This window comes from Chrysoperla carnea, chromosome 5, assembly GCF_905475395.1.
Source record: "Chrysoperla carnea chromosome 5, inChrCarn1.1, whole genome shotgun sequence".
Lineage (NCBI taxonomy): Eukaryota > Metazoa > Arthropoda > Insecta > Neuroptera > Chrysopidae > Chrysoperla > Chrysoperla carnea.
The window spans coordinates 13,657,021-13,678,545 of NC_058341.1; the positions used below are offsets into that span (position 1 = coordinate 13,657,021).

Consider the following 21,525-nt stretch of genomic DNA (forward strand, 5'->3'; position numbering starts at 1 on the left):
ACCATTATCTATTAATAAATTTTATGACAGTTTTCAATTTTTGAAAACTGGCTACGCTCAAACCATTGTTATTTTAAATTAAATCAAACTCAGTATCCAAAATAAATTAACTACCGAAAGTTTTGAATCTATGTAAAATGGAATTTCATAATACCCTTCTTAAAAGTGGGATAACCGCTATACAAAGTGTCCAAACCACGTGAGTAATCAAAAATATTTTAAAATCTGAAACTCATAAAAATATTATTTCCCGAAAGTAATCAAAAAAACTTGTTTTAGATTTGCAAATCATGAGGAATCTATACTTTCCGCTTCACACCTTGGACATCCCGATTATGCTTTGAGTATACTTTTTCCAATTTTAGCTGCATTTGATACAAAGTTAGCTGGAGAAGTTTTCTTCAGTGGTATTGTCGCCGATTGGATTAATGCAATTTTAAAATGGTATTTTTATCATCCTTGTAGGGATTTAAAAAAAAAATCAATTAATAGAATCCCAACAATTTGTTTTTAAATTGAAAATACTAGACTTGGAGATGCTGATGACACAAAACTAATCATTCTACACTTTTCTAACGGTTTCGAATTGCTCTCATACCGCCTTCGATATGATTATTTTTTAAAAAAGTTTCCTTCTTTTACGCCCGGAAGACTAGCGCTGTATTGTAACGAATGGTTAGAAATTTTGAGTCAATTTCTCCAAGTCTATTATTCAGTTTTTTAGAATTATTCGAATGTTTTGTATAATTTTTTTGTTTTATAGTTTCATATTTCATATTTTTTTACTTTTGGAAAAATTTCATATCGTAGGAATCATTAGTTTCATCTTCATTTTATGTTCCCTAATTTATTTTCTTTCAAGAGGATTTCCAAAGGCCGTACGTATATGTTATTTTTTTTTTCATTTTCCTATTTTCTATTAATATCTTCGAGGTACTCTTGGAAACTAAATCTAAATCTCATATCGTCTAGGAAGTTAAATTGGGGTTTCTTTCTTTATTATGTAACTAACCCTGCACAGTCATTTTCATTTTGCAGAAATTTTTAGATATTTCAAAATGGAAAATAAATATTAATAATTTTCCGGTACTGTCCACGCCGTTTTATATTTAAAGTTAAAATGGGTTTTTTTCTTTTAACTATGGTACTTGCTTTCTTCTTTTCTTCTTTAAAGTGGTAATCGAATGAAAGTGAAATAAAATTTGCATGCAAATAATTGCGCTACTTAGCTTTTGATTTTACAGAAATTATATTTATTAAATTTCTTGTAATTTTATGTGAGGACTGTCCCATTTAAATAATTTTTCCCTAGAAAAATACAAATCCCCCACTGAGAGGGAATACATCTATCAAAAAGTTTCTGCCGGAAATTTTTGGGTAATTAGACAAAACTGTTTAATTTTTTATAGAATTATTACAAATTAACCAATTTTTAGGATATTCATGGAAGATAGACCATATTGGTGGGTACATGAAACAGACGTTTACGGTAAATTAACAAGACCAGAAATTAAACAAACATCAGTAACATGTGAAACAGGTCCTGGTTTTCCATCAGGACATTTAATGAGTACAGCATCGGTACTTTTTGCAATAACACTTTTTTCAGCCAAAAAGAAACCACGACTTAGTTATATACTATGGACCTTATATTTAGTTGCATTAATTGCGGTTTCATTGTCTAGAATGTTTGTGGCTGCACATTTTCCACATCAATGTGTAGTTGGCGCATTTCTAGGTAAAATATTCGTGCAAAATGTTTCAGAAAACTATTTGATTATGCAATTGTTTGTTAGGTTACATAGTTGCTCGGTCATTGTCAGATTGTGGTGGATATTTTTCAAAATGGAAACAATGTTCTCGTATAAAAATGTTAGCAATTACAAGTACTATGTTAGGAATTACTTTTGGGGTTTATTGGGCACAAAAAGGATTAGGATTTGATCCACAGTGGTCAGTAAAATTGGTAAGACATTAAAAGGATCTGTGCAAATAGAAAGCTAACTACCGACGTAAAAGAAAACCACACCTCGTTGTGAGTTTTATAACATTTTTTTCCTTCTTTAGTTTTCTCTCTTGTATCTGGAATGTTTAGCTGTTATATATTCCCTTCTTTTAAGACAAGAAAGTTTCTTCGCGTAGTAATTCCATCGCTTTCTGTTTGATCGGACGTTTATATTTTTCATGCATCGAATTACATAGATTTATTGTGCAAATGTAAAAATTTATTTTTAGGCATTTAAATGGTGCCAAAAACCAGAAAATATTCATGTTAGTTCGACACCAATATATTCTCTGGTAAGACTCTTAGGTTCAGCGTATGGAATCGCAATGGTATCACCAATTAATATCCGGTAAGTTTAGAAGGCCGAAAAGATTGTATTTCAATTAATTTGGATTACCCTCTATTAGAATTCGCCCGGAAGGAATCTCACCAACAATTGGTATTGCAGTAACACTCTTCTGTTGTGGAGTTTTACGATACATTGAACAATTGATACCCTCACAATCGGTTGTACAATTTTATGTATGCCATTTTGTGATTGCAATGATGTACCCAATATGTTTATTAGCGTTAATACCAAAAGTTGCCGCTGTAAAATCTAAGAAACCAAAGAGACAGTGAAGATGTTCGTATTTAAATTTTTAATTTAGTTTAATTTATGAAATTTTAAATTCTGTTATTTTGCATTTATATAATTTTTATGAATAAATAATTGAAAATGGATCAATTTAGTTTTCTCTTAATTAAAAAATCAATTATTTTAATTACATTAATTAGAAATTGAAAGATATACATTAGCCAATTTAATTAGTTAACACAATTAAAAGATTTTAAATCTACGTTTCGAATGCTGGTCTGTTGGAATTTGTTGCTGACTTATCATTCATAATAGCTTTAATATCTTCTGCATCTAAAGTTTCATATTTTAATAATGCTTCGGCAAGTGCTTTATGTTCACGAGCATGGGCTTTTAATATTGCTTTTGCCCTTTCATAACTTTCAGACATTATTTTCTTTATTTCGGAATCAACCTGTTATAAAAAAAATTAAATTTTATTATTTCTCTGATTAACACCCTCATGATGGAATTTTTTTCACCTGCTCAGTTGTGGTAGCAGAAAGAACCTCTCTTTCTCCAAAAAACTTTGAACTTTCATTTAATGTCCGTAAACCAACTTTTTCACTCATGCCCCAATCTTTCACCATATGCGATGCAATTGATGTTGCTTGTTTTAAATCACTACTGGCACCTGATGTGATTTTTTCTGGACCAAATATAAGTTCCTCGGCGGCACGGCCACCCATCATTGTATCGATTGTAGCAAGTAATTGTGACTTTGTTATGTGATAATTCTCTTTAGCTGGTATAGAAGCTGTATGTCCCAGACTGAGTCCACGAGGTATTATTGTTACTTTATGTAATGGATTAGAATCTTTTGTGTAGTAAGCAACAATTGCGTGACCACCTTCATGGTATGCCGTTATTAAATTTGTTTCTTCGTCTGGTATTCTTGATTTACGTTCAGGTCCCATTAAAATTTTATCGCGTGCATTTTCTAAGTGTTTCATGGAAACTGTATCACAACAATCAATCGCTGCCTTTAATGCTGCTTGGTTCACCATATTTTCTAAGTCAGCACCAGTGAATCCGGTCGTACCGCGTGCTAATAAATCAATATCAACATTTTTACACAAGATTTTTCCTAAATATAACTCTAAAATTTCTTTACGACCAGTATAATCAGGTGTAGGAACTGATACTTCAACGTCAAATCGACCAGGTCGTAGTAATGCTTGATCTAAATCATCACGTCTGTTTGTTGCACCAAGTACTATGACACCTTCATTTTGATGAAACCCATCCATTTCACTTAGCAATTGATTAATTGTTTGGTTAGCGTATGGATGGAGTACACTGTTGGTACGTTTTGCACCGACACTGTCTATTTCATCGATAAATACGACACAAGGGGCTCGTTCTTTGGCCGCCTCTATTCAAAAAAACAAGTGAAGTTTAATTATTTTAGTTTGCTTTAATATATTCAAAAATATAACTATTTTAATCAAGCCAAAGTAAAAATCTAATTTTAATTTGTAAACCATTATCAATAGAAATTTTGGAACTTACTAAACAGATCACGAACTCGTCGAGCACCTTGGCCAACTAATATTTCATCAAATTCAGGCCCAGCAGCATGAAAAAAAGGTACACCAGCTTCACCAGCTACCGCTCTAGCAAGTAATGTTTTACCCGTTCCAGGTGGTCCTACTAATAACACACCCTTTGGTAATTTACCACCTAAACTTGAAAACTTTTCTGGATTTTTTAAAAACTCAACAACTTCTCTCAATTCTTGTTTCGCTTCATCGGCACCTTTAACATCATCAAAAGTCACATGAATTTCTTCAGGATCAACTTCAACTTGATTCCCTAATTGAATCCTGCTTTAAAATTGAAAAAAAAGTGAATATTCAATTTTATCGGTAAGGAAGAACAAACGGATAAGAGGAAATGAAACATATTTGGGGCAGATTAATGTTCGCTAGTAACAATTAAAAACAAAATTTGTGATAAAGTCAAATATCTTTTTATTTTAAGCACTTTATAATAAAATATTTCATCATAAATTGTTAGGTAGCCTAACTATTATGTGCAGTGGCGGCCTTAGGATGATGCGAGTATTGTCCCGCAAGTATTTAACAATTTTTTTGGTTGTCATTAACAATAGCGCCTTACTGTTAATACAACAAGAACTAATAAGCATAATTACGAATAAATCGGTGTACATTATGGAACGGGAGCTCCATAATGAAATCTCACATCATCTTTAAAACTTGCTAAGGCCGCCCCTGGATCGTGTCATCTATTTATAAAATAAAAATAAATTAATATTAAAAAAAAATTTATAATTGTAATACATAATATTTACTAAATAAAATATAACGCCTGGAACTGAATAACAGACTGATCTGGGTACCGGACCACTCTGGCGTTAAAGGGAATAAAACAGCGAACTCGTTGGCAAGAGGGGTCGTCTCAAACACCCCTATTACCTGAGCCAATCATTCCCATCAAAAGATGCTCTGTATTTTATCGAATCAAAGAATGGCTTCCATCTTGATTAGTGGGACTTTAGGCCAAACTGTGTATAACCACAGCTAGGCCATTCAAGTGAGCTCGCCTGAAACTCACTAGAGCACAGTTGAGAAGGATGGTACTTGTTGGATCCCACTTGTACGGCCTGTATATAATACAATGAAAACTCCATACATGTTATTTGTACCTGTACAAACCTGTAGGACGTCAGGTTTAGGATGTTTCGGTCCAAAACCTTGGATCCATCAATCCTGCGGGAAATTCCAGCTAAGAAGCTGTTGGGTCTCTGCGTGGCGTCTGGCCTCGACAGAATCCTATAGCCTCATCTGCTTAAAATAGCATCTCTTACCCGGAGACGTCTCACTTTCCGGTGGCGGGTTGTTCTGATGGAGAGCACAGAGGACTTCTTGGTCTAGATGTTAGGGACCTATTTGCGGTACCCCTCCTATGTATTATTATTAGTAAACATAAAGTACATTTTGCACTATTTAAAAAAAAATCCGTTGGAGACGCAAACACGAATTCAAACATCACATTTTTCAGCCCTATTATTAGTTTATTAAATTTTTTTTAATTTTAATTGTCTCTAAATATAAAGAAGGATTGTTTTCAAACTCAAAATGATTCAAAATAATATTGACATTTTTAATAACAATTACTTTAAAAGTAGAAATTGATACACTAGCCAATTACAATAACAAATTTAAAAATAAAAAACTTTTAAATCTACGTTTCTGATTGCGTTGTTTTTTTGGCGTTACTTGTAGGTTTATCGTTCATAATGGCTTTGATATCTTCTGCATCTAAAGTTTCATATTTTAATAATGCTTCCGCAAGTGCTTTATGTTCACGTGCGTGAGCTTTTAATATTGCTTTGGCCCGTTCGTAACTGTCCGACATTATTTTCTTTATTTCAGAATCAATCTGTAAAGAAACAAAAAGGAATTAATAATTTTTCAGAGTTTTCAGTATATTAAAAGTACAGTTGGCTTTTAGGGTTCGTAGAATTGAAAAAAAAAGGGAAGTGTACTTAATCTGTTATCTATCTATATTTGTCTATTGTGAGTGACATTTCGTTTATCGACTAACTGTAGAGTGTTAAAAAATTGTTAACTAACTTCAATATGTAGTTTTCGCGCATCATAAAAATCATTTATTTATCGCTCCTAAAAAAGTATTGACTGCATTTCTAGATTGCGACATACCTGTTCAGTTGTACTAGCAGCAAGCGTTTCTCCCCCTCCAAATGGTTTATTTGAATTATCACCTAATGTTCGTAAACCGACTTTTTCACTCATACCCCAATCCTTCACCATATGCGATGCAATTGATGTTGCTTGTTTTAAATCACTACTGGCACCTGATGTGATTTTTTCTGGACCAAATATAAGTTCCTCGGCAGCTCGTCCGCCCATCATTGTATCTAATGTGGCAAGTAATTGTGACTTTGTAACGTGATAAGTCTCTTTTGCTGGAATATAAGCTGTATGACCTAGACTTGGACCCCGTGGTATTATCGTTACTTTATGTAATGGATTAGAATCTTTTGTGTAGTAAGCAACAATTGCGTGACCACCTTCATGATACGCTGTTATTAAATTTGTCTCTTCGTCTGGTATTCTTGATTTACGTTCTGGTCCCATCAGAACCTTATCTCGTGCATTTTCTAAATATTTCATGCTAACAGTATCACATCCATCAATTGCTGCTTTCAAAGCTGCTTGATTTACCATATTTTCTAAATCGGCACCAGTAAATCCTGTTGTACCACGTGCCAATAAATCAATATCTACACCTTTACATAAAATTTTCCCTAAATATAAGGATAATATTTCTTTACGTCCAGTATAATCAGGGGTAGGAACTGATACTTCAACATCAAATCGACCAGGTCGAAGTAAGGCTTGATCCAAATCATCACGTCTGTTTGTTGCACCAAGTACTATGACACCTTCATTTTGATGAAACCCATCCATTTCACTTAGCAATTGATTAATTGTTTGGTTGGCGTATGGATGGAGTACACTGTTAGTACGTTTTGCACCAACACTGTCTATTTCATCGATAAACACCACACAAGGAGATCGTTCTTTAGCCGCTTCTATAATAAAAAGAAGGTAATAATTAATAATTATCTACTTATATTAATTTGAGAGATCGATGTTTTCATATACAAAACTAAAATCTTACTAAATAGATCACGAACTCGTCGAGCTCCTTGACCAACTAAAATCTCATCAAACTCAGGACCAGCAGCATGGAAGAAAGGAACACCCGCTTCACCAGCTACTGCTCTTGCAAGTAATGTTTTACCAGTTCCAGGTGGTCCTACCAATAAAACACCTTTTGGTAATTTACCACCTAAACTTGAGAATTTTTCGGGACTTTTTAAAAATTCAACTACGTCTTTTAATTCTTGTTTTGCTTCATCGGCACCTTTAACATCGTCAAAAGTCACATGAATTTCTTCAGGATCGACTTCAACTTGATTTCCTAATTGTATTCTACAAAATTTTAAAACAGTTATAAATATTTAAATTGATTAATAAAGGATCAAAGGATTTTAGGTTCGAATAAAAACAAATAAACAGAGGAAATGACATGACAGAAAATTTGTTTGTTTTTAACTTCGACCTTTTTCTACCTGGAACTACCTGTCGATTGTACTATAAATAGAATATGATAATATAAAGAAGGAACTTACTGAAAATATTTTTTCTAACTTTTCTTGGAAACTTAATATTGACAAGCAATTTTAGGGTTTTCTTTTCCAGAGTTTTTACATAACACTAACACATTTGCAACGAATATAAAAACATCAAATAATCACCTTCAAAAACTGTTTAAAAAAATCTTCACGAACACTGATCTGATAACAACAATATGGCAAGATTTTCGTTAAATTTACCAGAAAATGAAGAGGCTATCGTGTAAGAAAATATAAATGTAGAAATACTAAAGATGCTAAAAACAATTTTCTTATAATCTGACAAAATTGTAAAGTTTCATTTCCTCCTTCATAGTTCTTTGGGATAATAAGGATTTAAGGTTAGAATTATGAAATGGATTTTTTTTAAAAATCAATTTTAGAAATCGAATTACCTAAAAACTGACCCGCTAGCGCTAGCCATTAAACTTGCTACGATCGCTATAAATATAACAATTGTTAGCACTTGTTGCACTATTCGTAAATAACGTGATGCTTTTGAAGTTTGTTCTCGATTTGGTGTAGTGCTACCAGCTAAATAACCCTCAGCAAATGCAATTTTCAAGTTTTGTTTTGGGGTTCCAGTTCCTGATAGTAATGTTCCATCAGCTCCTTCACTTAAAATTTGTTTTAATTTTTCATTACTTGCGAAGTTATCAATATGTGTTTGAGTTGTTGGTGCAGATAAACCTTAATAGAAACAGCTTTTATTATGGAAAACTACAGTTTTCTTAAAAAATACACTGAATGGCAAAGAAAATAAGATAATGTTTATGACAGTATTTAAAAAAGAATATATTTACCTAATGATCGCCTTAATCGAGCCCATAAGGTAGGATTCCTGATAGTTTCTGCTTGAACACTTCGTTCAGTTTTAAAACCACGTACTTGAACATCGAATATAAATTTTTGTTGTGAAAATAAACTGTGTCTCAATTCTTTATAAAATTCAGATGATATAAATGGTTTTTTGCCATTTTCCAAATAGATTTTCGGTAATATTTTATTATGTTGTATATTATTTTGTGTAACATTAAGTTCTTGTTCAGCAAAACCATGTTTATTTTCAAAAAATGTGTTCTTTGAAATATAGCTTACATTCCAATCGTTCCTGATCAATCCTGAATCGATATTATTTACTGGCGGTAGTAATGGATAGTACTCTTTGTAATTTTTACTTGCTTCGTTGAAGCTGTCAGCGTATAAAACGGTCTCTTTTCCATTTTGTTGTTCTTTTTTTACGGATTTTAATTTTTTATGATGAAGTAAGATATTTTGTCTTGGTGTTAATATATTTGAGATTTGTGAAAGATGAAACAATGCCTATAAATTAAGAAAAAATAATAATACTGGTATCAGAGTTGCCACAGAAATGAACGTTTACAATTTCCTAATAATTCCCAATTTTCGAAAATAACTGTTCAAACTTTTCCATGATTTTTCCGAAATTCATATAGCCTTAAACTAAACTACTAAATACACTTTAGTTTTTATTGATAAAAATGCGCAATTTTCGAGTTACAGGCTCTACTCGACCTATATTTTCATAAAAAATTATCAAAAAGCATTTCTGTTTCTCATGAAAAAGGTCTATTGTGCATGAACCTACTGAAGCAGTAAAAGTATACTCTCTACAGCTATTCATTAAAAATTTTAAGTTTTTGTAATCGGATAATGAACGGAAGTCATGTCTGACCGCGATAATGAAATTCGTGATAATTCTATCTGGGATATAAGATCTTTGAAAAAGCAAATTTACCATTTAGATATTGTCATAATGCGAAATTTTACCATTTTACTAATAATGTCATGTCAATGATACATTATAACCGTTTTTTCTAAAACTTCAAGTTAAATTTCGAAAAAAACACCGTGTTAGGGACATTCACACGAAAATTTTTTTACAATTCATTGACTCATGTCAAACAAATTATTAAAACATTTTGTTAGAAACAAACTTGAGCACTTCAAATGTTTACACTTTTTTTTATCAAGATCAAAAAATTTTGATAAGAAAATAACTGAGGGTCATATTACATCATATCTCCGTAAATTGCACAATAAAAAAATTAATTTTAATAATAACCTGCAGATTTCCAACGTCATTCAATCGTTTAACAATATGACGATAATTCATATCAAATGAAGAAAAACGTTTCTGTTTTATTTTGATGTTTTCTGATCGTTTACATTATTCTCAAAAATTTCAACTATATGTAAAAATACGTTTCAAAAATGTTTGCCAATAATCCATTTTAGTTTGTATATCCGTCGATTAACATTGCAACGCTTGCACTAGCATGTCATAAAGCAATTCTTATTGAATTTGATAATAAACATTGCCCGAATTCGAAAGCACTTCAGAACGGATTAATCCGGTTAAATATTTAGAAAATCGTACAAAAATTTAAATTTATTTTTACATGTATTTCTATTTTTTTGGGTATTTTATATTTTAAAATAAAACTATTACATCCATTTTTTGTAAATTTTGATGGAAATGGTGTAAATAAACTAATAAACAATACGAAACGTTTAGCATATTTCTTTGTCACTTTGATCCGACGACGTATACAAAACTTTCATATTTTTTTCTCAAAAATTGTGTGAAATTGATTCAAGCAATGTATCATATTTTTGCTTAAATCTGCTTTAATTGATTAAATATAAAACTTCTTTGAAAGTTCTATTTTTGACTTATTTATTTCGCAAAAAAAGGATAAACTTAACCTAACTTTTGATAGTTTTTTATAGAATAAAGAGTTTATATTTTGCCTACCTGATTTTGATATTGTGTGGAAAACATTCTTTCGATGCAATCATACAATAAAAATTGTACAGTAGATTTTCAAGAAAATATATTGAATAATTTATTCAGAACTTTTACGTGTTTATCCAAATGTTACATCAAAACCACAGTTTATTGAAGATGTCACAACTTTTTAACCGACTTCAAACAAAAAAGGAGGAGGTTCTCAATTCGGCTGTATTTTTTTTTTTTTGTATGTTTGTTACCTCAGAACTTTTGACTGGGTGAACCGATTTTGATGATTCTTTATCTATTTGAAAGCTGGTGCTTCCCGTGTAGTCTCGATTTTGATTTTGATCCAGTTCTGACAACGGCATCCATGATAAAACCATAAAAGTCTTCAATTTGCATTAATTTCAAACTTTTCCAAAACAAATTAATATGAAAACAACTCTAACGGAAAAGTTTGCTAAATTAGCTTGGCTGACACCGACTCCAAGAATAACAATAATTTTAACTACATTATATTATCATTATTTTTTTACTTTTTAGTGCATATTAATTTGTTTTGGAAAAGTTTTTCTTTTGAAGTCGGTTTTCTTTTTGTTAAAAGTTTCTTTTTATTGCTAGAATGCTAGTTCTTTCACTTTTCTAATCGTTGTGTATATTGAAAATATGGATGACCTGTCATCTTTGAAATAAAAAGAAGCTAAGAAAAATGTGTTTATTTTTGTGAAAATATTCCGTTTTCAAATAAAAAATGTATTGAATACGTTATGAGTATGGATTTAATTTATTCATTACAGCGTCGTACACCGAAGTCACCACCGAATTTAAATTGGTAACTAATAAATATTCTTGAATTATTCAATTTTTAAGGTTCACTCAAATTTTAATTTGTTTGTTATTTATTTTCTAGTTTGAATGGAACAATTTCTTTATGTACAATATCTAGTAATAATTTGATAGCGTTTACGACTGTTACGGAACTTGATGATACAACGAATAAGACATGGGGTTCACATGTTTATATTGCTGATTTGAACACACCATGGAATCCACACAAGTATGTAAATAAAATTTTTGTTAAAGCTTGTTCTCACGATTAAAACAGAACTTCCACAAATATAATCTACCTCTGGTTGAATTTCATAGAATACTATCTCTCGAATCTGGTTTATTGTGTCCAGCAAAAAGTGGTGCCTGTGATTCTTAGAGCTGAATAAAAAAATATTGTTTCCCCGTTGAAATTCGGCTGTCAAAAGAGTTTTTGAGGATATTTTAATTTCCTAGGCGACAAATTTTTGAATTCTCGTTAAATTTTCGAGATATTCTTACTTCTGGAGGTATCATCAACAACAACAGCAACAACAATAGGCTCTATAGCCCGACGTGGGCCTTGGCCTCCTCCATAATGCGCCTCTGCGTTACTGGTCGAACCAAAGTCTTGTATATTTTCAACTTTGTCCTTCTTGTAATCAGCTTGCTTTTCAAGAGCTTCACATTTGCAAAGTATGCTCGATTGCCTCTCTGGAGTCTTTTATCGCGGAGGTATCATCTAAACAAATTTATTGGTTTGAAAACAAAGACAACTTTAATTTTTAAACTCAATTTCATTCTTGATAACTTTTGAAAGGGTTCAAAATGTATCTTTGACTTAGAAAACAAAAATCTTAACGTGAGACTCAAGCTAAACAATGTCCATATATCCTTACCGTTAATTTTTATTTAAAAATATATTTAAATTTTTTTTAACAGAATTCATTCAAATTGGGCGCATGTAACATCCTTAGAATGGGATTTACCTGGAAAACTATTGTTAGTTTGTGATGTTTCGGGTGAATTTAAGGTATTCCAATCTTGCAATTATATTGTAAATCAATGGAATTGCATTTATACAGCGTCTTTCAAAGGTGAACATATACTTGCGGCAGCTTTCTTTCATAATGGCAAAAAAGTAAATTTTTCTGTATCAATAATCTAGGAGCGGAAATTAATTCCCAAAATATTTCATACAACAATTTCGATTTACAAATTTTAGGTATCGTTAATTTCGGAAAAGAAAGACAATTCATTATACAATGAAAAATTTGGCCATTTACGCTTTGCATGTTCGGTACGTGGATTTGGTCGAAAACCAGCTGAAGGTGCATTAGTGGTCACAGCCACTGGTTTATTAGGTGCCGTTTTGTTCCCTAAGCCAATTGTATCAGCTGAATCCGGACCAGTTTTGGCATCCATTACAACCGATAGTCTTGGTGCAACCAGGAAACATGTTACAGCCGTTGATATTTGCTACGGAAAAAGTAGGACTTAACACATACGATAAAATTTTAATCTCAAGTAACGATTTTCTTGAATTTTTAGATGGACACTTTTTAATCGCTGTTAGTGGAGGAAGTGTGGCACATCCAATACAATGTTATCGTGTCTCAGTGGCTAAAGTTGACGATAACTGTATTATTACAAGTCAAGCTTTGCCAAGCTTTTTTATATCGGTAATAAATAATGAAAGTTTAAACGTTACACATTTGCGATGGGTCACTCGAGAAGATGCCGATTCACTGGTTGTTGGGGCTGTAAATAATACAATGAATAATTCTGTGCTACAAGTATGGGAACTACATGAAACCGACTTACCTGTACATCATTTGCTTGGATCTGGAACTGAAACACCCTCATTTAAAACTGTTGTAAGTATTTAAAAGTTGGTCCTCAATGAGGGTCTCTTAAAATGGATATAAAACTTACAAAGGCCTCTCAAGCAAAATTTTTGCGGCTATTTCAGGACACTGGCTAGGCGGCAGGCACGCTGAACGCCTAGGCCTAGCAGTGTATCGCGATTATTGCAGAAGCTGTCATAGCTCTCACTATTTAGCTCTTGGTATGTGAATATGGCAACCCACTTAAGACAACTTTTCTTTGACGACTACTCCGACCTTAAGTCCATTGACGTCAAAGCACTCCTGCTGTTCTTAAACAGCTCCAAATGGTTGGTAGGGTAGTGGCCGAGAATGAGCCAATTTTCAGTATCACAACCGGACCCTTTGATCCAGGTGTGCCCCACATCAGGACAGTGACTCTAACCTAACATATGTTTCATTCTTGTTTTTCTTTCAGCTTTGGCAACATCAATCTCAATTCACATATCACTCACAATTAGCTTCATTAACCACAAGTAAATTCTGTATCTCAAACGCCGTACCACCATCCAGTTACGTCATCGTTGCAATGAATGACAACACCATACACTGTTTATATCGTGATATGTTAAAACAAGTGTGTACGGTCACCGTTAACATACCACGTAGTGACGATTCAAATTTACGTTTATCACATATCGATACGTCATGGTTGGGTAACATATTGTTGGCTGTGGACACGTATGGACAATCGTATCTATTCAAATTGCAACCGGTCAATGAAATTACGGGTAGTTCGCTAACTGTACCGGGTATTGTAACAATGTTAGAGTATTGTGTTGTATCTGGATTTGATTGTTTAGATTTATTACTGGCATGTAGTGTATCACGAAATACATCGTCTACAACGTTGTTGGAAACGGTTTGTGAACGTTTAACTGAAACATTTAATCGACAGCTATCCGCTACACAGCAGTTTTATTATGTACAATTTTTATATATTCGAACAGCTTTATATAGGTAAGTTTTTGAAGTTTAAGGTATTAATAGATAATTTTTCAATTTCAATGATTGGACGCATAGTTTTTCAAATATCGATTAAAATAAGGTACAAAGAGTAATTTCACGAATCGATTTCAGACTTTTCGGGCGATATCATAGAAAATACTTGACCAAAATTTAACAATAATATAAATTCGAATCACTAAATTATACCACTAGGAAAACACACTTTGAAGTTCCCAAGGTTGTCCTAGGCCCTATCTAAAATAATCCGAGTATAGAGATTAATGAAATTTCGATTATTGATTTTCTATGGCACTTTTATGAATTCGTTTTATACCAAAAGTATACTTTTTTAAAACCAGAATAAAGTTTTAAATTATTGTATGTACGATTTTAAGATTTTTACAAATTATACACTTTTTAGGTTAACATCTCAAGGACAATCCAAAGCCAGCGATTTAACAAATTTATTAATGTTACACAGTATTGCAACAGCATTTAAAAGTTTATTACGTCCAAGTGATATGAGCTCACACGACAAAAGTCCTGCAGATTCTCTTGCAGCTGTAATGACCGAAACACAAACAGATGTTGATAAAGTGTTGATGCACTTAGAAGCGAAAGAATTTACAGTTGAGCCAAGTACTTTACAAAGTCTGCAACAATTAATTCAATGGGTAGCTGATTTGGCGCTTAGTTTATTAGCACGTTTACCAAATTCTCCGAGTAGCAGTATGCAAAAAAATACTTCGAATGTAAGTTAATTTGTAAAATATACTTTAATAAACTTATGGTGATTAAATTCATTTTATTTTTAGTATGAGCTTTTAAAAGATGTGAAAGCTTTAAATACGTTACGTGAATTATTAGTTATTATACGTATATGGGGATTGTTACGACCAGCATGTTTACCAGTATTTGTTCGATCCAGTGAGAGTCATGATACTTTAGCTCATGTATTTCGATTACTCAGTCATTTGGCGCAAAATCCTCAAGAACCAGATGATTCATTAATAGGTAAGCGTTTTTTTTTGTTTTAATTTAAAATTTAGAACCAAAAATAGAAATTTCTACATGGTTAGACTACAAAGTGGGTACTATCAATATGAAATATTGAATTTCAATTAGTTGCCGGAGAGTCAAATAATTAATTAATTGGTGACCTAACGATCATAAAAATAAAATCACTCTATCAATAACAAAAATAACAAATAATTAATTTAGAATTTCCCATTTATCAATCACATGTTAAACATTATTGCGATGAACTGGAAAGAGAAATTATGATAAGAATAAAACAAGAGAAAAACTACAACAACACATTAATTTTTACAGTGTGTGTTTAAATTCAAAGTGATAATGTGGACAAATAATGCAGGGGAAGACCATAGTTTTGACGCAAATGGGGGAATTATCTATGTATGTGAGGTTTGGAAACCAAAATTTTCGGATTATTTCATTTATATATGCTCGTTTGTTATTATACCTGTAATTACTGTTACATGCATTGCTTTATTATTGTACTTTTGTGTTCCTTTATTATTGAACGATTTTGTGAACATAAATTATGGCTGGTATTGGTTGGTCGCCCTTATTATTTTTATTATTATAATAAATTTATTGTTTAGACGTAATAGATCACCGTTAATTTGTGAAATTCTCTATATAACTCTTCATAATCTCGTACTGCTTGCAACGTGTCGTCCATGTAAACGAAAACAACAAACTCCTTTAAAAGAAGTCAGATCTCCTTTAGGTAGACCTAACAGGGAGGGAGAGAATAGTGATATGCCATTGGACGATGAAAACAAACTACAAAAACCTGAGAAAGAAGAACAACATATTTTGGACAGTATACATTTCGAACATGATCGAAAAGAAAGCTTTTCAAATTTTAAAGCTAAAGATGAAGCCACAATTTCGCTTCAGTTATCGAATGTAGAATCCGCAGAAGCGAATTTTATCGATTCTCATCAATTAGTTACAACAACTCCAACAGCAGCGATTCGAACTACATCTTATATAGAAGCATTAGAATCACCTAGACGTCAATTAACTCCTAGAAAAGAATTTTTTTTCGATAAAAAATGTAAAGAAAAAACTGACCAAATTGTAGAGGAAAAGGAATATTTTACTGCTGCAAATATTCCCTCAAAAAGTCCTGTTTTAGTTGCGGAAACTTTTATTGCAATTAATGATTGTAGTGTGGATAAATTAGAAACTGTTCAAGAATGGGTTGTGAATGAAGAAAAGTGTTCACTTTTACCGAATTTTTCAACTGAAGAAATTCATGATGATGATGTTTTTGAATAAATTTAGTTGTCCTTGGAGTTTATTTGGTGTAGCGCCACGCAATTAGTAATACATAGCGGCCACTTAACTTGAAAACGTGCAACTCTTAATTTTGTCTCACTCAAAAAGTTAGTGAAATGTCAGGGAATTTTTTCAAAATTGAAATCAAGGTCAATGAAATTATTTCCGAAATATTATTCTAAAAAAAATTGTAATAATAAAATTTATAAAAGAATTTTTATTTGTTCATTTTCTTGGTTATTGAATATTGATATATTGATATTATAATTTTTTCTTATCAAATGTGTACCAATACTTTCATTTAAAATAGTAACATGTTAATAAATAATTTGAAAAGGGTCAATTGTAAATTTCGAAAAATTTGCGGAGTTTTCTTTTAAAAAAACTGTGGCCATTAATTAATATTTCAAGATTTGACTCACTAATATTTCATTTCTCATGCATTAATATGTACTTTTAGTCTATAAATGCTTCGAGGAATTGAATCGCCTGGGACTGAATAACACAATCAGTCTACCGGACAACTCTGGATTTTAGGAGAGGGTTTTTTATAAAAATTGTTATATATTATATAACTTTAACAAACGAAAATGCCAATTTAATAAGCACTTTCGATTGAATGTGGTTATAAATGGCATAGAAAATCTGGTAGTAAACGAGAATTGATTAAATCGAAGTAGTTTTATATGACTCTCCTCCAGGTGGGGATTCTGGACTATTTTTTGGACGAATTATCGATCTCTTAGAAATCCTTGCGTTTACGGATTCATCCATAATTAATTAATGACCTAAAAATACTTGAAACGATTGTGAAAAATAAATGATTCACTCTATTAATAACAAATAATTGATCTGGACCACACCTTTGAATCAAATTTTAATTCTATTATTCAAATGAAAATTATCATTTCCTGTTTATCGAATCACATAAACTAAAAATAATACGTTAACACAAATGTTATTTTTAATACATAAATTTACCAAACCAAACTAAACATTATCGCATCGAACAGGAAGAGAAACTGTGATAAGAATAAAACAAGAGGAAAACTGGACCACAACACATTTAATTTTTTACAGTGTGTGCTTAAGTCTCAAGTGAAAATGGCGTTTAATAATAAAGTAACAGAAAAAAAATCACTTGTTACAAAAAATAAAAATAAAATATATCAACCCGATGAAATTCGTTCGCACCCATTTCGATGTATTTCATTACCAACAATTACAATTACATTTTTTGTTTTATATTGGTTTGTAATTACACCTGTAATTTTCTATTGTTTAAAAGAATTGTTTAACGACTTTATGTACGAGAATTTTCTTTGGTATTGGTTGATTGCGTTTATTATTTTCGTTATAATTTTGGCAATAATTGTAACGTGTTGGCGATGGAAACGAAAAGAAAAAGCTCCTGTAGGAGGAGCTAACGCTTGTGGATATAATATTGTGCTTCAACAATCGAAAAATTATTATCAGAGTAGTGATATGTCATTAATCGATGATAATAAATTTAAAAAACCTGTGGAAGAAGAAAATAAAGTTTTGGACAGTTTACATTTCGAACATCAACGAAAAGAAAATTCTTCTCTTTTAAAAAGCATAGATGAAGAAGTTTTGCGTCATCCGTCGGATGTAGATTCAAAAGCTAAATTTATCGAATATCATCGTAAAGAAAGTACTTCACTTTTAAAAGACAAAGATGAAGATACAGTCTCGCGTCAGTCATCGGAAGCAGATTCCAAAGCAAAATTTATCGAGTATCATCAATTAGTTACTACCACTCCAACAACAGCGACTCCAACTACAGCATGTACGGAATTATTAGAATCACCTATGTGTAGGCTAACACCTAGACAAGAATTTTTCAAAGAATTTCTCTTTGATAAAGAACACATAGAAAAAGCTGAACAAATTGTAGAGGAAAAAGAATATTTTATCGCAAATGTTCCAAAAAGTCCAGTTTTAGTTTCGGAAGCTTTTATTGCAATTAATAATTGTAGTGTAGATAAATCAGAAACTGTACGAGAATGGATTGTAGATGAAGAAAAGTGTACACTTCAACCGAATTCTACGAGTGGAGAAATTCGTGATGATGATGTTTTTAAATAAATTCAGTTGTTCGTGAAGTTTTTTTTTGTCTAGTATCGTGTAATTTAGTTATATTTTAGTAATTTTGACGTATAAAGTCTGGCAACACTGAAAGGTTTATGTTAACAGTTCATGATATTATAACCCAAAAAGAGTATTTAAAATTTTAATTTCGTAAAAGTTCAATTGTGTTAAAAAAAATTATTTTATTCTTGAATTATTTTATATTTAAATTAATAAAAAAATTTCAATTAATATCATTATTTAATTAAATTACTTTTTGACAATCCAATGACAGATCTTTAACATGTGTGCAACGCTGTTAACCGTAATATAATAACAAATTTCATACATTTTGTGAAAATTTTTGTTAATTATCTCAGAAACTAAAAACAGAAATGTAAATATGTGTAGTTATTTATAAGCCTTTAATAAATACTGTGGTAGTTTTTTGTGAAGCTGTCATTTCTGGGTCTCGAGTTATGTAATAAAACGTCTTAAACAAGTAACTTTAACTTCGTTTTTCACGTAAACCAAGAACAGAACTTACGTCATATTTTGGCTAGGCTTTCCTTATTATATGAATAATTATTGACTGTAAATTTTTGGAAAGTTTGTCATTAAATAGGTAGCATTTTCTTCATAACAACCTTAATTAAGAAGCAATCGAAAAAAATGAAAATTGAATTGTTTCAGATGAGTGTTGTCAGCTACCTAGTCAAGTTACAATTCCACAATTTAATCACAACGGTAGTCGAATCGCTTTAGCAACACCCTTATTACATCAACAAAATTTTCCATTACAGGTAAGTTCTATCAAAACTTAATCGCAAAACTTTCAACTTAATCATGAATTTATTTATAGTTTGAATATGGAAACGAACCTGAATTTCTATGTTATTCTGGTGGCTCAGAAAATCCATTGTATTCAATAGGAAGTCAAAAACAAATTGTTGATTGTATACGACATGCATGGTTAGGAAAAGCACCAAGAAAAGTACGTGTGTGTGCACGTTGTGGAGGACGTGCCCGTGCACCATTTTCTCAGTCTGTGACACCACATCAAACGACGTCACGTGCATTAAGAGCGTGGGAACAACGATGGCTTACATCTTGCAAGTATGTATCTTTGTAAAATACTTTTTTAAATTATTTCAGCGTGCTAAGTGACTTGGCTGCAACAGTCAAAATTTTGTTAGTTTTAAGTCGGAAACTGGGCAATCATGACTAATGCGTCAAGCAATATGGAAGTAGAAAATATTGAAAAGTTTTAGTATTCGATGTCTAATGATCTATCATTCTCGTACTCTGGCTATCACAGCCACAAGTATTCAAGGGGAAACTAACACGTTTTTTGGTTGGGGAAATTAAATGTTATTTGTATCTGTTTTCAGATGCGGTGGACCATGGAGCGTAAGCACCGTATATTAAAATAATAAGTAAATTAATTTTTTTTATAATTCCTATTAGTTAAGTTATTTCGAATAATAGTTTTTTTTTGTTGTTGTTGTAATAATAAGATCTAATTACTAATGTCATTTATAAGAATTATAAAAAAAAATAACCATTATTTATCAATTTTTTTATCATATATCTTTTTTATTAAAAAAACCCTAAAATGATAATCCAATAATAAAACAAAATTTCGATCATTCTTTTTATCTACTATTTGGAGGATTTAAAGAGGTAAGTTTAGTAAAAAGGATAAATGAATTTTTAATCGTGACTCGAGTGTATCTGAATTTATGGAAATCGAGTATTCGATTTTCACTTTATTACAAAACCTTATTTCTTCTATTATATCCAAATAGTTCGAAATTTTATAAACCTTATTTCTTCTATTATATCCGAATTGTGATGAAATGTTGTTATGATTACGGTTCCTGGTTACAATCATCAACTTTGAACATCATACTTTCAACAACATTTCATCATAATTCGGGTGTAAAAGAAGAAGTAGGGTGGAATTCTACATTTTTAACGAATTTTTGAAGCGCCATATCTTGGTAACGAATTGACATACAAACATGATTAAACTGTCAAAGTTGTAGGAAATTTAACGTTCTACATAACTAGCCTCCTGCTTTTGCCGTAGGACGTACGAAAAAACGTTATTGAGGAAAAAACGGAGGAAGGTAGAATTTAGCAGTTTTTCTACCACTTCTCTTTTTGCACAGTGTCCTCGAGGTCAAAAATTTGAGAAAATGTTTATTAACCAACCCTGAACAATATCCCAAAATTTCATTAACTACATTTTTTTCCACCTAACCCCACTTTTTCCAACCTGTTGACTGGAATACAATGCGTCGAAACAAATGATAAGCAGTTTGCAAATGTCGAAAATGAACTATTTATAAAATATTTCATGCAAAGGCGGGGGAAGGGGAGTTGCTTAGTGTGACGAAGTTTGATATGAAGGGGAGGGGCTCCAAGAAAACATGATGATCTCAATTCGTTGCCAATTTTATTTTAATTTTTGACACAAGTTGGTTTTTTAAATATTTTTGATTCCAAAAAATAGTCCGAAATAGCAATTTTCAATCATGTTCGTATATTCAAATTGTCAAATTAGACATAAAGAACACATATACAAAATCTCAACGATGTTGTAATCAGTAAGTTTTTTATGCGTGGGCTTACGGTCTGATAGTTATTGAGGATTCCAGACATTTACAAACAAAAGTTTGAAAACATGATTATCAGCTACAATTGATATTAAAAGTACAATCAAAATACATTAACAAAAAAAAAGAAAAAAAAAGTAGACGCCTTATTTAAATTAGGGAAATAACAAAAAACAATAATGTGTCTTTTATTAACTGGAATATCAAATTTCAAACATTTTCGTTTAAACGAATTTATGTAAATGGCAAATATATAAATCTTTTTTTTTCATTTATTGACATTACAATGTGTTAA

General features: G+C 31.5%; 3 protein-coding genes across 5 annotated transcripts; 2 read left to right on the plus strand and 1 right to left on the minus strand.

Annotated features, from left to right (window-relative positions):
* On the plus strand, nt 1–2,629 carry LOC123300261 (glucose-6-phosphatase catalytic subunit 1). Its single transcript, XM_044882802.1, has 6 exons — nt 1–199; nt 280–444; nt 1,437–1,738; nt 1,797–1,966; nt 2,236–2,354; nt 2,413–2,629. The coding sequence occupies exons 1-6, from the start codon at nt 138–140 to the stop codon at nt 2,624–2,626; spliced, it is 1,032 nt and encodes a 343-aa protein (XP_044738737.1). The 5' UTR covers nt 1–137; the 3' UTR covers nt 2,627–2,629.
* Nucleotides 2,630–2,782: 153 nt separating this feature from the next.
* On the minus strand, nt 2,783–10,732 carry LOC123301871 (ATP-dependent zinc metalloprotease YME1L). Of its 3 annotated transcripts, none has more exons than XM_044884814.1 (6): nt 9,896–10,154; nt 8,613–9,132; nt 8,205–8,499; nt 4,134–4,450; nt 3,104–3,996; nt 2,783–3,036 (listed from the first exon to the last, which is right to left on the minus strand). In XM_044884814.1, exons 1-6 carry the CDS (start codon nt 9,944–9,946, stop codon nt 2,842–2,844), a joined length of 2,271 nt encoding a protein of 756 aa, XP_044740749.1. In that variant the 5' UTR covers nt 9,947–10,154; the 3' UTR covers nt 2,783–2,841. The 3 variants fall into 3 exon arrangements, with proteins under 3 accessions (XP_044740749.1, XP_044740750.1, XP_044740748.1); XM_044884815.1 differs by lacking the exons at nt 2,783–3,036; nt 3,104–3,996; nt 4,134–4,450; nt 9,896–10,154 and adding exons at nt 5,575–6,026; nt 6,308–7,203; nt 7,293–7,606; nt 10,589–10,732; XM_044884813.1 differs by lacking the exons at nt 2,783–3,036; nt 3,104–3,996; nt 4,134–4,450 and adding exons at nt 5,575–6,026; nt 6,308–7,203; nt 7,293–7,606 and having other exon boundaries at nt 9,896–10,062.
* A 507-nt stretch (nt 10,733–11,239) lies between these two features.
* LOC123300114 (mediator of RNA polymerase II transcription subunit 16) lies at nt 11,240–20,184 on the plus strand. The gene is made up of 11 exons (XM_044882595.1): nt 11,240–11,399; nt 11,478–11,624; nt 12,317–12,515; nt 12,600–12,864; nt 12,926–13,251; nt 13,679–14,220; nt 14,630–14,960; nt 15,024–15,222; nt 19,303–19,412; nt 19,472–19,725; nt 20,001–20,184. Exons 1-11 carry the CDS (start codon nt 11,335–11,337, stop codon nt 20,035–20,037), a joined length of 2,475 nt encoding a protein of 824 aa, XP_044738530.1. The 5' UTR covers nt 11,240–11,334; the 3' UTR covers nt 20,038–20,184.
* Nucleotides 20,185–21,525: the final 1,341 nt, after the last annotated feature.

What these genes read in the sequence shown, in the direction of transcription:
- LOC123300261 (XM_044882802.1), top strand. Translation starts at nt 138, where the DNA reads ATGGAATTTCATAATACCCTTCTTAAAAGTGGGATAACCGCTATACAA. An exon ending in TGTAGTTGGCGCATTTCTAG is followed by an intron (nt 1,739 to 1,796) that starts GTAAAATATTCG and finishes ATTGTTTGTTAG; the next exon opens with GTTACATAGTTGCTCGGTCA. An exon ending in GTATCACCAATTAATATCCG is followed by an intron (nt 2,355 to 2,412) that starts GTAAGTTTAGAA and finishes ACCCTCTATTAG; the next exon opens with AATTCGCCCGGAAGGAATCT.
- LOC123301871 (XM_044884813.1), bottom strand. Translation starts at nt 9,946, where the DNA reads ATGAATTATCGTCATATTGTTAAACGATTGAATGACGTTGGAAATCTG. An exon ending in GCTAGCGGGTCAGTTTTTAG is followed by an intron (nt 7,607 to 8,204) that starts GTAATTCGATTT and finishes AAAATTTTGTAG; the next exon opens with AATACAATTAGGAAATCAAG. An exon ending in ACGAGTTCGTGATCTATTTA is followed by an intron (nt 7,204 to 7,292) that starts GTAAGATTTTAG and finishes TTTTTATTATAG; the next exon opens with AAGCGGCTAAAGAACGATCT.
- LOC123300114 (XM_044882595.1), top strand. Translation starts at nt 11,335, where the DNA reads ATGAGTATGGATTTAATTTATTCATTACAGCGTCGTACACCGAAGTCA. An exon ending in CACCCTCATTTAAAACTGTT is followed by an intron (nt 13,252 to 13,678) that starts GTAAGTATTTAA and finishes TTTTTCTTTCAG; the next exon opens with CTTTGGCAACATCAATCTCA. An exon ending in ACCAGATGATTCATTAATAG is followed by an intron (nt 15,223 to 19,302) that starts GTAAGCGTTTTT and finishes GAATTGTTTCAG; the next exon opens with ATGAGTGTTGTCAGCTACCT.